This window comes from Oryctolagus cuniculus, chromosome 21 (genome assembly GCF_964237555.1).
Source record: "Oryctolagus cuniculus chromosome 21, mOryCun1.1, whole genome shotgun sequence".
In the NCBI taxonomy this organism is placed as follows: domain Eukaryota; kingdom Metazoa; phylum Chordata; class Mammalia; order Lagomorpha; family Leporidae; genus Oryctolagus; species Oryctolagus cuniculus.
Genome location: NC_091452.1, coordinates 3,535,612 through 3,552,422, shown reverse-complemented (window position 1 = coordinate 3,552,422; position 16,811 = coordinate 3,535,612). Strand labels below are relative to the sequence as shown.

General features: G+C 57.5%; 1 protein-coding gene across 1 annotated transcript; it reads left to right on the top strand.

Moving 5' to 3' along the window:
• The first annotated feature begins 12,076 nt into the window (after window positions 1-12,076).
• On the top strand, window positions 12,077-12,820 carry LOC138847466 (interferon alpha-inducible protein 27-like protein 2B). The gene has a single exon (XM_070066292.1). It carries the CDS (start codon window positions 12,077-12,079, stop codon window positions 12,818-12,820), a length of 744 nt encoding a protein of 247 aa, XP_069922393.1.
• Window positions 12,821-16,811: the final 3,991 nt, after the last annotated feature.

Sequence of the window (16,811 nt, the reverse complement as noted above, 5' to 3'; positions counted from 1 at the left end):
TGTACACACAAACATATAACATTCAAATATGCACACATGCACACTCACATGTACACAAACATGCATGCAAACACTGCACTCACATGGTCACACATGTGTGCAACAATACATACATACATAGAATCATACCAACACTCACATATGCACACATAGCTACACACCAACACACACTTACACACAGAGATACACATAGACACAGACACACTCACATGTACACAAACATACACACAAACACTGCACTCACATGGTCACACATGTGTGCAACAATACATACACACATAGAATCATACCAATACACACTCACATATGCACACATAGCTACACACCAACACACACACTTACACACAGAGATACACATAGACACAGACACACTCGCATGCTGTCCGCCGTCCAGAGACGCTGCCTCACGCTGCCTGTGGAAATGGACAGGACGGCGACCCGGCCTCAGATGCTGGAAGCACTCAGCACCTTGGCTGCCGGTCCCGCCAGAGGCTTCTGGATCAAAGCTGAGCTCGTGGGCGGCGCACGCTGTGTCTTCCACGCGCCCTTCTTTCTAGAAGAAACGAACACATAGCTTGTGATCTTTATCAAAGCGGACAACACTTTGGGAACACCATGTCCTGAGTGTTGCCACATGTCTGCAACTACAGGACAAGCTGCAGGCCACAGGCGTTCACAGATGTGTGCACCTGCGCACTTGACTGTTTCAGTGTGTGTGAAGTGTGTCTATGTGTATCTGTGTATGAGTGGGTGTGTGTGTCTGTGTATCTGTGTGTGTGTGTGTCTCTGTGTGTGCCCATGTGAATCTGCATGTGAGTGTGTCTGTGTCTATGTGTATCTCTGTGTGTAAGTATGTGTGTTGGTGTGTATCTATGTGTGCATATGTGTATATGTGAGTGTGTGTTTATGCAAGTGTGTGAGTAGGTGTGCTGGTGTGTATCTATGTGTCTGTATGTGTTGGTGTGCATCTATGAGTGTGTGTAACTGTATGGCTATGTGTATCTGTGTGTGTTGGTGTGTGTGCATGTGTCTGTGTGTTTTTCTCTGTATGTTTCTATGTGTATCTATGTGTGTGCTTGTGAGTGTCTCTGTATCTGTGAGTGTGTCTGCATGTGCATGTGAGTGTCTGTGTGTTTGTCTCTGTGTGTGCCTGTATGTGTGATTGTGTGTTTGTGTGTGTGCACAGGTGCCCAGCTGTGCCAAATTCCTAAAGCGTGCCTGGCACACACAAGGCGTGACATGAATATTCACTGAGTGGTCAGGTGAAAATGCACAGAGCATCCAAGGACAGCAGCAACAGAATCCCACCCAATATCAAAGAAGCCCACGACACTCGATTTTGAACACTGTGCGGAAAGAACAGGGCCCTCCAGCCCTGGCAGTGTGTCTCGGGGAAGCTCTCTTGGGAGAGAACCCCGAGAGCAGGCAGCGTATGCACGGTGAGGCACGGAGTGTGCCCCTAAGTGTGTGTGTGCCTGTGACCTGGTTTCCGTGCGGGGCCTGGGTTCAACCTTCCTGACACTCCTGTCTGTTTCCTGGTCTAACTCTTTCGTACCAAAACCTCAGGTAAGACACAACCATCAAAAAATGAGATTCAAGTATTTCCCTCACATCGGCTCCATATTTTTGTAGTTGTGCAAGTGAGTTGTGGTTTGAGACTCGTCCAGAGGAAACTGGCTGCTATGTTTAACCCCTATTATAAAAATATTATTTTATGCACAGTTCATGTTCAACTTCAACAAAGTATGTAAATCCCAACAAGTGAGTGTGTTAGGGAGGAAGTCAGAGATGAGCTTACGTGTGAGTGACAAAGGCCTGAAGAGAAGACGTGTAGGTCCAGCATCCGCATCTCAAAGTCACCCCGACAACCTTTCAGGGGCAGCCCAGTATTCGCATCCTGCCCTGCCCCCTCCTACCCGATAACCTGCCAGGTGGGGGCCCCGCCCCTTCTGCCTGACAAATCTTCCACAATCTCCCAGGTGCAGCCCAGTGTCTGCATTTCAAACACCCTGCTCCGGATCCCCATTCTCCAGGGGGTCCTGCTCACCCTTCCTCTGAACCCAGGATGGCGCCAGCTAGGCTTCCTCCTGTCTGATACCTTCAGGGGAAAACTCAGATAGGAGCTTCTTAGTATTTACATCCATAAAATCCTTTGTTTCAGGAGGAGACGTGTGAAGACAGAGACCCATCTCCTTAAAAACCCCCGGCCTCAACCGGACTGCACGCTCAGCCCTCTGCCTCTCTGCTGAGTCGCCCACCTGCCTGGCCTGGCCAGGTGTACTCTCTCCACTCAATCGTGTAACCTTGCTCTCCCCGAGTCCAAGCAACTGGGCACTCTCTCAGGTGGGGTCAGCGGGGAAGGAGTGTGGGGAGAAACAGGGGCTGTAATGGGATGGGAGGTGTGGAAGAGCCAGGGCAGGAGGCTGAGGTCCGTGGCCTGGGAGTTGGAGTGAGAACCAGGGGGACCGATGTCCTGGGAACAAGGGACATGAGGAAGCCGTTTCACCGGGGCTGGGGTGGGGGACATCGCCTGGGCTTGGAGTGTGAGACCAAGGGCAGCCCATAATGACATCTTCCCAGCCATGAGGCCAGCCAGCAGACCCTGCAGCCCTGAACCTAGGTAGAAAAGGAGGGGTGGGCATAGGTGCAGAAGCTGGGGTGCCACTCGGGACACCCAGGTCCACATCATGGAGCTGGTGCCCGAGCCCTGGCTGCACTTCCACTCCAGCTTCCTGCTAATGCGCACCCCGGGGAACAGAGGTGAGGGCTTAAGGGCTTGGGCCTCTGCCACCCACCTGCGAGGGCTGGATTGACTTCCAGGCTCTTGGCTTTGGCCTGGCCCAGACCAGCTTTGGGGGGGGGGGCACTTGGGGAGTGAAACAGCAGACATTCATCTGCCTCTCTGCCTTTTGAATAAAATAAAAATAGACAAAACTTTTAAAAGACAAGCGACAGGGGCTGGTGCTGTGGCACAGTGGGTTAACGCCCAACCTGAAGCGCTGGCATCCCATATGGGTGCCGGTTCAAGACCTGGCTGCTCCACTTCTGATCCAGCTCTCTGCTATGGCCTGGGAAAGCAGTGGAAGATGGCCCAAGTCCTTGGGCTCCTGCACCCGCGTGGGAGACCTGGAGGAAGCTCCTGGCTCCTGGCTTCGGATTGGTGCAGCTCCGGCCATTGCGGCCATCTGGGGAGTGAACCAGTGCATGGAAGACCTCTCTCTCTCTCTCTCTCTCTCTCTCTCTCTCTCTGCCTCTTCTCTCTCTGCGTAACTCTGACTTTCAAATAAATCAATAAATCTTTAAAAAAAAAAGACAAACGACGCTTGTGAGAGAATTATGGGGAGAAGGACACAAACTGAACTCATCAATTAGCCGGCTTGGCCGCACACAAGCTCCTCTTCAGCTAAAAAAGTTTGCCAAAACCAGGTAAAAAATCCACGAAGGCCCACGGACAGGACCGGCTGGGCTCCCGTGGCCCTCCTAGTGAGCCTTGGCTTTGCCATCCATGCCGACCGCGTGTCTATTGGGTGATATCGCTTATTCAGTGCAGCGCTGACCTCCTGCTCCTGTTTCCAAGGAAATGAGGAGAAACAGCAGTGTCTGTGCACGAAACCAGGCACCCAGGGAAGCTGAGAAAACACGCAGACACCCAGAACTTCCACGCAGCAGCCGCGCTGACCTAACGTATTACAAAATGCACAAAACAAAGCTGCCTCCACCTCAGGAGACCTGTGTGGGGTTGCTTCCCTGGCTGCAGGCAGTGGATGCTTCCAGGAACCCCAGGGCCCCACGCCCCAGTCCCGGACGCTCTGTCACTCAGTGGTGCCCAGGACGGTGCCCGGAACACCACGCACAGAGCTGCAGGAGTGGAAGCGAACCATCCAACAGCAAGCAGAACGCGCACACAGCGGTGGCCGTACTGGAAGCGGCTGCTTCCCTCCGTGACTTCCTCGGGCATCACAGAGAGTCAAGTGTGGGTGCACCCAGCATCCGCAGCGCCCCCGGCAAGGGGATCGGTTGGGGTAAACTTGGCAAGCAGAGGGCAAATTCCTTACATAATTAGCAGCCAGGGTTGTGGGGCAGTGTGCCAAGCCTCCAGTCACAGCCCTAGCAGATCAGTTGCCAGGCGGCTCCCTGCTAAGCCACCTGGGAAGGCAGTGGGAGGTCGCCCAGGTGCCCGGCCCCTGCCACCCACGTGGGAGCCCCGGATGGAGTTTCTGGTTCTGGGGTCCTAAGTAGCCCAGACCTGGGGACTATTTGGGGAGTTAACCAGCTGATGAGCAAATGAAAGATCTCTCTCTGCTTCAAATAAATTAATTAATTAAAAATATGTTTATTTTCATTTTGTTTGAGAAGCAGAAGACACAGACAAGCAGGCACAGACAGATCTTCCATCCGCTGGTTTGCGCCCCAAGTGCCTACAACAGCCAGGGCCAGGCCAGGCTGAAGCCAGGAGCCAGGGACTCCAGCTCCAGGTCCCACGTGGGTGGCAGGGCTCCAGCCACTTGAGCCACCACTGCTGCCTCCCACAGTGAACATCAGGGGCAGAGCTGGGATTTGAACACCGGCATCCCAAGTGGCTTCTTAATAGCTGCTCCAATGCCTGCGCCTGTGAGCTGGAAACACAATGCCCTGCTTGGGACCCCAAGTTATAGTAGCCACCCTGGATGAGCCACGCCCGGTGGAGCCACGCCCCTCACCCAGGCGATGAGACAACACGGGTGCGTGCAGGCTCTGAGGAGGGGTGGCATCTCACACAGCGGGAGGGGGACCTGTGCTTCTTGGGAGCCCCTCTACGGGCCCTGGGGACCCTGGCTGGTGGAGAGGGAGATGGGAGGCAGAGCACAGATGCCAAGGCCTGAGGGAGCTGAGCAGTTGCCAGAGAGGACGAGAAACCACAGTGAGAGTAATGGGCGTACCAGAGCTCGGCCTGCACACACAGCCTGCACGTCCAGCGTCCAGCTCCCACACTCCTCTCAGGAGCCATCTGGGTTTCGGAAGTGGCATCCCAACCTGTGCATGTGTGCATATCTGGGAGAGACAGCCCACGCCATGCCCCGACCCAGTTCCTCTCTCAGGGCCGCGCTCCTGGCCATGGAAACCGTCCCCAGGAGCCGCTTCTGCTGGGACTGACCTTGGCCCCTCAGCGAGTTCAGGATGGAATCATCTGAAGGAGAGAGCAGCCCCGCTGTCCGCCCAATGGCCCCGAGCACAGGCAGGACACGTGAGAATGGGCGGGACATGAGAGCACAAGCGGGACATGGGAGCACAGGCGGGACATGCGAGCACAGGCGGGACATGGGAGCACAGGCAGAACACGCAAGCACAGGCAGACACATGAGCACGGGTGGGACACGCAAGCACAGGCGGGACATGCGAGCACAGGCAGACACATGAGCACGGGTGGGACACGAGAGCACAAGCAGACACACGAGTACGGGTGGGACACGCGAGCACAGGCAGGACATGGGAGCACAGGTGGGACATGCAAGCACAGGTGGGACATGCGAGCACAGGTAGACATGCACATACAGGTGGACACAAGAGCACAGGCAGAAACGTGAGTACAGGCAGGACACAGTACAGGTGGGACACGTGAGTACGGGCAGGACACGCGAGCACAGGCAGACATACAAGCACAGGCGGACACGTGCATACAGGCTGGACATGTGAGCACAGGCAGACATGCAAGCACAGGTGGGACACACGAGCACAGGTGGGACACGTGAGCACAGGTGGACACATGAGTACAAGCGGGACATGCGAGCACAGGCGGACACGCAAGCACAGCCAGGACATGGGGGCACAGGCGGGACATGCGAGCACAGGCAGGACACGTGTGCACAGGCGGACACGCGAGTATGCTTTGTCTGCACACAGCAGTCCTGGCTGCTACTGCAGAAGGAATAACGGGCTCAGAAATCACCACTCTGCAGAATTCAGGAGACAACGCGGAGAGCAGGGGCGCACACTTGTAAAGGCCGTGTGGGGGACGCTGGATGAGGCTGCCCCGGGGCACCCTGGTGGTGTTTTTACATTTTTTAGTGTATCTGTTGTGTTTGAAAGCCAGAGACAGAGATTTTCCATCTGCTGGTTCACTCCCCAGATCCCCACCTCAGCTGGGGCTGCAGCTAGAGCGGGGAGCCAGGAAGTCAGCCGAAGCCCCACGTGGGCGGCAGGGACCTGGTGCCGAGCCAGCACCTGCTGCCTCTCGGGTCTGCGTTGGCAGGAAGCCGGGTCAGAAGGGGGAGCCAGTTCTCAGACCGCACACTGTGGTACAGGCTGCAGGGACTCAACCCCTGTGCCCAGTGCGTGTCCCTGGACGATCTTGAGTACTTGTGCAAACGTGTTAAACCAAAGTGAGAGGACACAGTCGGCCAGACACACTGAGGATGAGCGTGAACACACGAGAGCTTTCCATCAAATAAACAGCAGGTGCACAAGGCGGAGGGGAGTTTCTCCCAGGTCACAGGTTACAGGACACGGAAGAGACTTGGCAACAAAATGCAGTGTAGCCAATGCACCCCACCCCCATCTCTAGCATCCTGATTCAAATAAAAATGCAAAATAAAATACATTTGAGACAATCGGCAAATTTAAGACTTCAGATAATATCAAATAATTAGCATGCGTGTTTTAGAGGCCATGATTACACTGCAGCTTTGTCCCCAAAGCCGTTATTTGCTAGATTTCTGTCTACTTAGACGTTTGCTATTCCAAACAGTGTTATCTGCAACTTGTTTTAAAACACACCCGGGAACATAGCGCTGAGGCTGTAGATAACACACCATTCCTCGCACGCTGGTGATGGGGTGGGGGTTCACTCGACTTTTATCTGCGATTTAAAGTTTATAAAAGGAAAAATGTAAAATACTCCACTCCTCTGTGTTACTCGCTTTCCTTGCCTGGTTTCATTTTCCTGCCCACCACTCTGCGTGTCCTGGTTTGTATGGGTGCCTCTCTCCTCCTCTCCACGATACTCGCTCATGGAGAATGGAGCCTTGCTCGGAGTTCCCACTGCCGGGTCAGACGCCAAGCCTGGCGAGCAGCCCCAGCAGGGGCTCCGACATGGCTGTGTGCCCCCAGTGTGCTCCGCGTGCAGGGCGCCCACCCTCCACTCACCCAGAGAGGCCCACAGAGCAGATCAGCACGGGGCACCCTCGGGAGCCGATGTCCAGTAGGAGCGCAGGTGGGAGCTGGGGGAAGGGGCGGCCGCCATTCCAGCCTGCTTCCTTCTCACACCCACCCTCCAGGAGCCGCGGGACCTGAGCGCAGGGCAGCGGAGCCCCTCGGCAGAGGCGATCCCTGCGGGGAGGAGCTGATGGCCTTGAGACCCGGAGGAGAGGGTGGAGCTATCGCAGCCTGCCACAGCCCGTAGGGTCCCTTCCTAGGGGATAAACCCCAGGGCTGCATCTTCCACCGTGCTGCCTCAGACCTGCAGGAACCGTGCAGCTAAATTCAAATTGTGTTTCACGTTGCGCATGGAAAGCATCCACACATGGGTCATGTCTGCATTAAAATTATTGGGTGCAGCGCCCGGGCTGCGGGCTTCTGTCTCCTGGAGGCAGGCGGACGCCCGGTCCCGAGTGCCGTGGGAGGAGCGCTCCCCCAGTGACAGCCTGCCGAGCTGGTAACGCCGCGTCGCACAGCGAGTGGGGGCCTGTGTGATTGGGTCTCTGTATACATTCCTCTTTTCAGTTTGGAGATAATTGTCTGAGAACAGGGACCTGGCCAGGCCCTCCTCCCAGAGTGTGGGAGCTGAGACGGACTTTGTTCTCAGCGTCGCCCTGTGCGGCGGGTTCGAGGGGCCCCTGCCTAACAGACAAGGCCGCTGAGGCACAGCCAGGCGTGGTGACGCCCAGTCCGTGAGGGTGGAAACGGAGGCCCAGCTGCCTCTGGGTTTGCAGCGCTGGGGCAACGGCTCTCAGCTGCTGTGCGTTAGGGCCCGTGGGATGAAGACACCTGTGTGAGGGCTTCTACTCTGCAGTGCTGAGGGTAGGGCATATAGGAAAGGCATGGAGCCCCTGAGACCCTCAGTCATCCCCATCTGTGCAATGGGAGAGCGCTGGTTCCCACCTGGCGAGGTTGGGTTGCAGGCATCCGAGGTAGGGTGACTCCCTGCTCCAGTTTATTCAAACCGAACCGGTCCCTGGGGCTCTGGGCTCTGAGTGTTTACGCTGCGACAGCTGGGGACAAATGAGGACTGGCTGGTCCCTGGCCTGAGCTGACGACATTGTTCCTGGGTGAGTTCTACCGAGCACACGTCAGTGTGTGGGTAACAAGATTTGCTCAGCCAATATTTCACACACGGTTTCCTTACGGCGTCTACGGGTTTTTAAGGCAGCAACAAGCAGGCCTGTTGGAAAGTCAGAGGGAGGGCAGGGTGGCTAAGGCACACGAAACGAGAGGTCACCATGACCCCAGGGCCCCTCCGTCCCCTCTGCACACTCACATTCAAGATGGTGGCTTGCAGCCCAGGGCCAGGCACCGCACTCAACTCTGGCGCCAGCGGCCCCCAGCTAAGGCCACCAGGAGAACCCCCAAGGCTAAGCAAGTTGCCCACCTGTGTCTTGGGCAGCTTGATGGGAGGGGTCAGCCTGGAGACCGACTGTGTGACGGGATGTGGGCGGGACTTAGGAGGTCTCCGAGTGGCGGGGACCTGCTCTGGGTGGACGCTGTCAGGAGGGGCGTGCCTCTGTGACTGGGCTTCCAGGAGGCGGGGACGCGCCAAGACGCAGCCTGCCAGGCAGGAGCTGCAGCCACTCCAGTGACAGCCTCAGGACGTGTGTGTCGGCGTCCAGCCAAGCTCACCTAGGTTTCACTCCCTCCGGTCACAGAGGGGCTTCTGTGAGGTCAGAGGTCTGTGAAAAGATTCATACTTAACAGGAGAAAGCCTTCCTGGGCAGCCAAAGGCCCCTTTCCTACCTCTCACTGGATTGCTACAAAAAGTCTGGTCCCACCTAAGTAAGTGTGCAATCAGCACTTGATAAACAAAACACTGTACCAGTGAGTAGCTCCTGGTCTCCCTGAAGGTCGGGGAAGAGGAACTTGAACAAAAGTCTGTGTGTGGAAGGACACGCCCTGATCCCGGGGAGAGGAGGTGGGCACCAGCCATGACAGCACCGGATTTCAGAGGCTGAGGGGTACCCGGGCCCGCGTACGCTTAGTTCTTTCTGAGACAGAGGCAGACAGGGTGTCCACACGGGCTGTAGGCTAGTGCTCACCATAGCACGTCAGTCATGCAGAGGTGTGACGAGTGACCTTGACAAAGTGACCCACGTCCACCTCGCAGCCCCCACGTGGCTTTGAACTGAGGGCGAGTGACCCGTTAGTCACCCCCTCCTGTCCCCAACCCTGTGGCAACTCCTGGGCACCCCAAGGACCTCACTCGGTCTCAGCTGGGGTCATGGTGGCCAAGCGGATGCCAACTCAGAAACTCTTGGTAGAGACAGAATACTGAAGAGGTGAGGTAGTGCTGAATCGAACCCCTGGACTTCTCTATCTTTGCCCAGAAATGAAGGCAGGAGGGAAACTGCTGCTCCAGGTGTCCATCCGGGGTTGAGTGGCCGGGCCGTCGTGGGGGCCGCGTGCTGTGCCTGGATCGCGAAGCCTCTGTCACTGTCAAGGGTGCACCTTCCCATCGGGCGCCTTGGCTGCCGGCTCCAGGAGTGGCCCTGGACTCAATCAACAGCGAATTATTGATGTGAGCAGCCACTGCCAAGGGCTTCCCAGCTGTTGCTTCAACAAAGACATCTTGATGCTTTCCAACTGTGTCCTCGGCTTGGCAGGGGCCGAGTCCGTCATCAGGATGAACGGCGTTCTCTTTCCCTTCTCCAGATGTGAAGCCCTGCTGCAGCCGGGTCCCCTCCGCCCCCCACTCACTCCTGGGCAGGTGAGGCGGCCACACGGACGGCGTCACCTTAGCTGCAGCCCTGCTGGGGGCTGGCTCTGCCGCTGCACTGGCTCAGATGTGGTGCCAGCTCCCCAAAGCCACGTGCGGGCACTTTGAGAGGACCAGGCCGGCCAGGCGGCTGCCCCCTCGCCCAGCGTACAGCGCCACCCAGAAGCCCGATGCAACGTCTCAGTAACTGGGCAAAGCCAAAGAACCTCACCCTCTGCGGAAGTGCATTGAGACCCTCAGGGGCTTGCTACGGTTTCCACATCGGTGCAGGTCCAGGGGGCGGGCGAATGGAAGGGAACCGGTGAATGGAAGATTCTCTCTGTCTCTCTCTCTGTCTCTCTCTGTCTCTCAGTCTCTGTAACTCTGCCATGCATAAATCTTTGACAACGACCCATCATGGGTCAACAAGGGGATTAATACATCTAAAGCAGGACCCTTGGTGTTCAGATGGCGAGACAGGCATTTAAACACCACCTCACCCAGAACACACGAACGTCTTTCCTGCTGACAGCACCGGGAGGCACTCTTCCACCCGCCCACTTACACAGTGCCTTTCACCATGCCTGCATCACGGAAGCACCCAGGACCCAGGGCAGGCAGTCCAGCTGTGCGTCCTCCGATGCTGTATTTTCTGTCCCTGGGTCGAGCAGTGTCTCCCCTGGCCTGGAGTACCCGGCCGTCTGCCCTCCCCAGACCTGGCATGCTGGGGCCACGCAGCGCCTGTGTGACATGGGTGCGTGTCTTCCTCACCCCTTCCTCTGCTTCACAGGAGGGTGTCGAGCTCGACCCCTGGGCTGAGGTCCACACCTCGTGATTGGTCTGGCGCCCTTAGGAGGAGGGGCGTGCGCCTTCTGCTCCTGGGATCACACGCGCGTCTCCTACAAAGCGGAATATCCACACCTGGCAGTGGACGGTCTCAGTTAGCAGGGAGACGCGGGGTCCGCTGGCACATCACCCTCCCCCACCCACATCCGGACACAGACTCTCAAGATGGCCCGCGGTCTCTTGCAGGGTGGACACGGCCACGTCAATTTACACCTCCCAGAGCCGCCCTGAGAGCGGGGAGGGGTGCCTGCTCCTGGGGGCTCCTTAATCAGCGCTGGTGTCTCTCATCAGCTGAAGGTTTCCAAAGCCCCCGACACTCGTCCCTGGAGGACAGAGCTGCATTTTCAATTTCCTCCTGCAAATGAGGCCGGAGACCGCTTTTCTGAAAGTATCAGACAGGGAAGACCAGGCCGCTCCGGCTGGTTTCTCCCCTTCCTGCACCGCGATGGGCGGCTCACATTGAAAAGAGGAAAGCTGGGTGCGTTCTGTGAACCCCAAGAAGCAGAGCAGGAGGAAACGGGCCCAGACAGGAGAGCCCCCAGGCGTGGGGTCCAACGGCAAAAACTCTTCTGAGACAGCTTGCAGTGGAGTTGTGTTTACTCCCAACTGGACCAGCGGGTCAGCCTTGCACACCCACGGCCTGCCAGTGGTCAGCCTTGCACACCCACGGCCTGCCAGTGTGTGTGAGACGCCACGGGGACCGTGAGAGACACAGTGTGGTCAGGGAAGGGGCGAGTTAGAGGTCAGGCTGCGCTCTGCTGTGAGTCCCACAGAGCCTACAAACAGGAAAAGGAACAAGGGAGAATGCAGCACCAGGCGTCCGCACTCGGCCCATGACCCTGCATGGCCAGCGGAAGCTCACACCCCTCCCAGCCTCCTGCTCGGCCAACCTCAGCCTGTAACTCCCCCAACGGTTGATGTCCTCATAGTCACGGAAGGGTTGCTTCACCTCCAGTATCACATGCACATCCCAGAAAGAAGGGGCTGGGGAAAGGAGAAACAGGCAACTGAGACAGTCACGCTAAAGAGGCTTCCAGAGATTCCCACCAAAGACGGAACTCGCACGCTCCCAAAGGTGCGGGGTCCTCGGGAAAGCGGAGGGCCCCTCAGCACGGAGACAAAACCAGCGCTCTCAGACAAGGGGAGAGGTGCGGCTGTGCAAAGGCGTTTGCTACAGGTAAAGCAAGCGTGCAAAGAACTCAGCCGCCGAGGGCACGCGACAGAAAGATGTGTGTGGGGTGTGCAGAGAGGTGAGCTGTGCCTCCCGGAACCCTGGGTCTTCTGGGTTCTAGCCGGACGTCGGAGTCAGCAAACACAGCCTCTGATGACTAGAAGGTGGCCGTGAGTGCCATGGGTGTGAGTGCCGTGGGTGTGAGTGCCGTGGGCATGAGTGCCATGGGTGTGAGTGCCATGGCCGTGAGTGCCATGGGCGTGAGTGCCGTGGGTGTGAGTGCCGTGGGTGTGAGTGCCGTGGGCGTGAGTGCCATGGCCATGTGTGCCATGGCCGTGAGTGCCATGGGCGTGAGTGCCATGGGTGTGAGTGCCGTGGGCGTGTGTGCCATGGCTGTGAGTGCCGTGGCCGTGAGTACCATGGGTGTGAGTGCCGTGGCCGTGAGTGCCATGGCTGTGAGTGCCGTGGCCATGACTGCCATGGGCGTGAGTGCCATGGCCGTGAGTGCCATGGGCGTGAGTGCCGTGGGCGTGAGTGCCATGGCCATGTGTGCCATGGCCGTGAGTGCCATGGGCGTGAGTACCATGGGTGTGAGTGCCGTGGGCGTGAGTGCCGTGGGCGTGAGTGCCGTGGCCGTGAGTGCCATGGCCGTGACTGCCATGGGCGTGAGTGCCATGGCCGTGAGTGCCATGGGCGTGAGTGCCTTGGGCATGAGTGCCATGGGTGTGAGTGCCGTGGGCGTGAGTGCCGTGGGCGTGAGTGCCATGGCCGTGAGTGCCGTTGGCGTGAGTGCCATGGGTGTGAGTGCTGTGGCCGTGAGTGCCATGGGTGTGAGTACCATGGGTGTGAGTGCTGTGGCCGTGAGTACCATGGGTGTGAGTGCCGTGGCTGTGAGTGCCGTGGCTGTGAGGGCCTTGCCCTGAGCAGGAGGCACAGGTGCCAGCCGGAGGCCTTTGGGCTCAGGCGGCTCAGCCACCAGGAACCATTCATGGGAGGAGCACGCAGGCTGGGGTGTTCACCAAGCTCTGTGTCCACGCAGCACGAAGGTCCTGCCGCTTCCGCCTCTGCTGCCCCTTCGTTCTAGGGGGGTCATTCTCGACCACGACATACCATAGCATCCTGTGAGGAACGCGGGAACCCGAGTGCTCTGGCTCCTCCCCACAGCAGTTAAATCGGGGTTTCTGGAGGTGGGGAGGGGGAATCATTTTTCAAATTACCAGGTCTGATTTTAGAGCAAGTTTAGGTTTATAGAAGCATTGAGCAGAAGTTCAAGGCACTCCCATACACCTCTCGCCCCAGCACCACGCATTGTCCCGGGACCAACGTCTTGGGGGACCGTTGGTTTGGCTGCTGGGCAGTATCGGTACTGATCCTGCGTTTTGTTTTCGGCAGGGTTCACTGCTGGCTTGTGACGAGGCATGAGGTGTAGCGACCCCAAGTGTTTATTTCAGAAAGAGAGAGGTCTTCCATCCATCGGTTCCCTTCCCACAACATTCAGGGCTGGGCCAGTTGGTGACAGAGAGAGAGAGGGAGGGAGAGCAGGGGAGAGAGAGAGAGAGACAGAGAGAGAGAGAGAGAGAGAGAGGAATCTTCCATCTGCTGGTTCACTCTTCAAATGGCCACGATGACCAGGGCTGCGCGAGGCTGAAGCTGGGAGCCTGGAACGCTACCCTGGCTCCCACATGCATGGCGGAGGCCGAGCTACTGGGCCACCTCTGCCCCTTCCCAGGTGCACGAGCGGGGAGCTGACCACAGACAGCCACACGCTCCTGGGCTGGCCTGACAGGCCCACGCCAAGTTCATAGGTCTTACACAGAATCCACGTTTCTCTGCGTCACTTTCAGGCACAGCTGCCCAGACTGCGTCTCCCGGCGGCTGTGGGACGTGCGTCACTTTTCCTTCCCAAGAGCTCACATATCCCATCCAACAGGGATTGACGGAAAACGTGACCGCTGGGTTCCCCCCTTCGAGGGCTGTGTCTCACCCTTCGTCATTAGCTGTGATGCTAACTGGATGCACCTTGGATTCTGATCCGGGATTTCTGCTTATTCTCCTTTCTACTGCGGTTTTTATCATCATTATTATCATTATTATCATTTTCTGCATCTGTTGTAAGAACCACGTGGTTTCTCTTTGTTAGTCTGTCTGTGTGGTGCATTATCTGGTGGATTTGCAAACATTGAGCCAGTGTTGCAGTCCTGAGACAATTAATTGGAAGTCATTATGCGATAGCATCCGGTGTGTTGTAACTTCGACGTTGCAATAACTTGTGGAGAGTTACTGCATTTCTATTCTTGAAGGCACTGGGCTACAGTTTGCGCTTCATGGAATATCCCTCAGGGTGACGCGAGTCTGATCCTACGGATTCAGAAGTCGTTTTCCTCGTCTGCTTCCCAGAGGATGCCGTGTGGAGCTCCTTGTATTCGCTCTGAGGATTTAGCTAACACAGCACCTGTCGCTGAGTCTGAGTGTTTGCTTTCCGAGACGTTTCATAGCCCCGCCCCTTTGAGTGACGCGGGACTGGTCACCTGTCTACTTCTGTGTGGGTGACCTTTCGTAGTGTGTCTTTTTCATCCGGGTCTGTTTCCTGGCTACAGGAATAGAGTTGTCGCGATATGGCATTACTAAAACAGTTCAGTTTTCTCGAGGTGGCCCACCAGAGATGGGCAGAGGAGGAGAGGAGGCAGCGGCTCAGCGCTCGGCGGAGTGTTCTCTGTGGTGCCCGGACCAGGCTTGCTGTGGACCGAACTGGTTTGTCTGCCGTGGGCGACCTCCAGGAAGCACCTGGCATGGAGCCACTGGCAGATCGGGGGCCACTGTGCGTGTCACTCCTTTCTGCTCTGCCTCTCCATGGAAAGGACAGCCCATCGGCTGTGGACGGAGAGCCCAGCGAGACAGCGGGCAGGCCGAGCTGAGGAAGGGTGCCCAGCAGGAGCGCAAAACTCCCCAGAGGGCAGAGGCACAGCGTGCAGAAGAAAGCAGGCTGCGTTCGAGAGAGCAGAAGAAATCCCCAAAAACAAAACAGCAGAAAACAAGAACAACCCGCTCCCACATTCCCCAGTCTTTCCGCCTTCAGCCTCTGACCCACGCGGCCACGGCTGTTGTCCCCTGTGGCCGTGGCTATATGGTTTCCCTTGACGTGAGAGCTCTCCATTTTCTTGGGTTTCCTGGGAAGAGCTTGGCCGTCACCTTTGAGCTACTGTGTGGTCTGCGAGTTATTAATGGCTGGTCCTCGGCTTCCTTATGTGAGAGGAAACCCTGTTGTCCATAGGCAGGTGGCCTCTGGCTCCGAGGAGGATGTCCCTGTTTCTCACTGTTCCCTGCTGAATTAATCAGACTGGCCCCTGGGGGAGTCTCCAGCCGAGTGTGGGTTAACTCCAATTTTCAGCTCCGGGCTGTCTGACATGTAGACTTTTTTTCCAGTCTGTGAGTGCATGGGCAACCACTTAATTACCAATCCAGGGTCTGGCCAAGGAGAGACTGTTCCCTCCCCGGGGGAGGGCGGTGCAGCCCCTCGGAACCCACACAGCACCTGTGTGGACGGAGCCGGGCCCTGGATCCCCTTACTTGCTCCAAGTGTGGGATTTGATCAGTGGCTCAGCTTCCTCCCAGCAGGCAGTCGGCCTCTGGACAGTGCACCCGAGATTCCACTTCCCACAGCGTTGCTGGGGTAACGGGGGTCCGCCGGGCTCAGGAAGGAGGGTCTACTCGGATGAATGGCACTTATCATGGAGACACGCACATGACTGCAGCTGGCGGCCAAAGGAAACCCGAGGTTTCCGTTTGCCTTTTACGTTGGCTTCGTGGTAAATACAGACCACGTGCGCTTGGCCGGGCTGGCTGTGCCGGAGTGTGCTGTCGGCGGCTTCCAGCATGGTCTCACGGCCTGCACTGGCCACTCTTCTGAGTTTCTCAAGGTCAACTGTCTTCCATCTCCTCCCGGCGAAGGGAGCCCAGCCAACACCCCCACAGAGAACGGGCTGAGTGCTCGCTCCAGGAGCTGGGGGGTAACCTCGGGTGAGGCGTGGGCAGCACGTGCACTCCCGGGGACAGGGAGACGGATCAAAGTCCCACACGGGACGGTCCAGCATCCCTCTGCTGCCCCCATGGAGGGAGACTGTCGCCAGCTGTGCTGTGTCAGAGCTCTGTCCCCAGGAGTCAGCCTCCAGCCCCGTGCCTGCTGCCTTTATTGGCACGGAGGCCCCCATGGGCCATTTTCAAACTGAACCTTGACTTTCTCGGGAAAGATCAGGCAGCCCCTGCCGGCGCGCCAGGGCCAAGGGCATTCTGCTGGCCCATCTGCCCGCCCATGGGTCCTTCTCTCCTCTGCAGTGAAGCAAGTGCGGTCCACAGCCACGAGCGGCTCGGGTTTCCCAAGGTCCTCTACAGATCCAGTCAATCAACAGAGCAGGCTGCGTCCCAGTTAGGTTTTATTTACAAAGCAGGCGGGCAGGGGCTGGGCTGCGGCCCCTCGTTTGAGGAGGCGTGGTTTGGAGACTCCAATGGTTACTGCCTTCTGCTGTGCCCACCTTCGGGTTCCAGCACCTTGTCGGTTACGGATGAGAAGAGTAAGAAGACCCCACATCCTCTGGGTGGAGCCTCAGTCAACTTCCTTCCCCGCGGACACAGCCAGCGCCAAGTCTGTAAACTTGTGTTGCTGTAGCTGCAGCGTGACTTTGTGTAATGTTGTTGGCTTTTTTTTTTTTTTTGACAGGCAGAGTGGACATTGAGAGAGAGAGACAGAGAGAAAGGTCTTCCTTTGCCGTTGGTTCACCCTCCAATGGCCGCCGCGGCCGGCGCACCGCGCTGATCCGAAGCCAGGAGCCAGGTGCTTTTCCTGGTCTCCCATGGGGTGCAGGGCCCAAGCACTTGGGCCATCCTCCACTGCCCTCCCTGGCCACAGCAGAGAGCTGG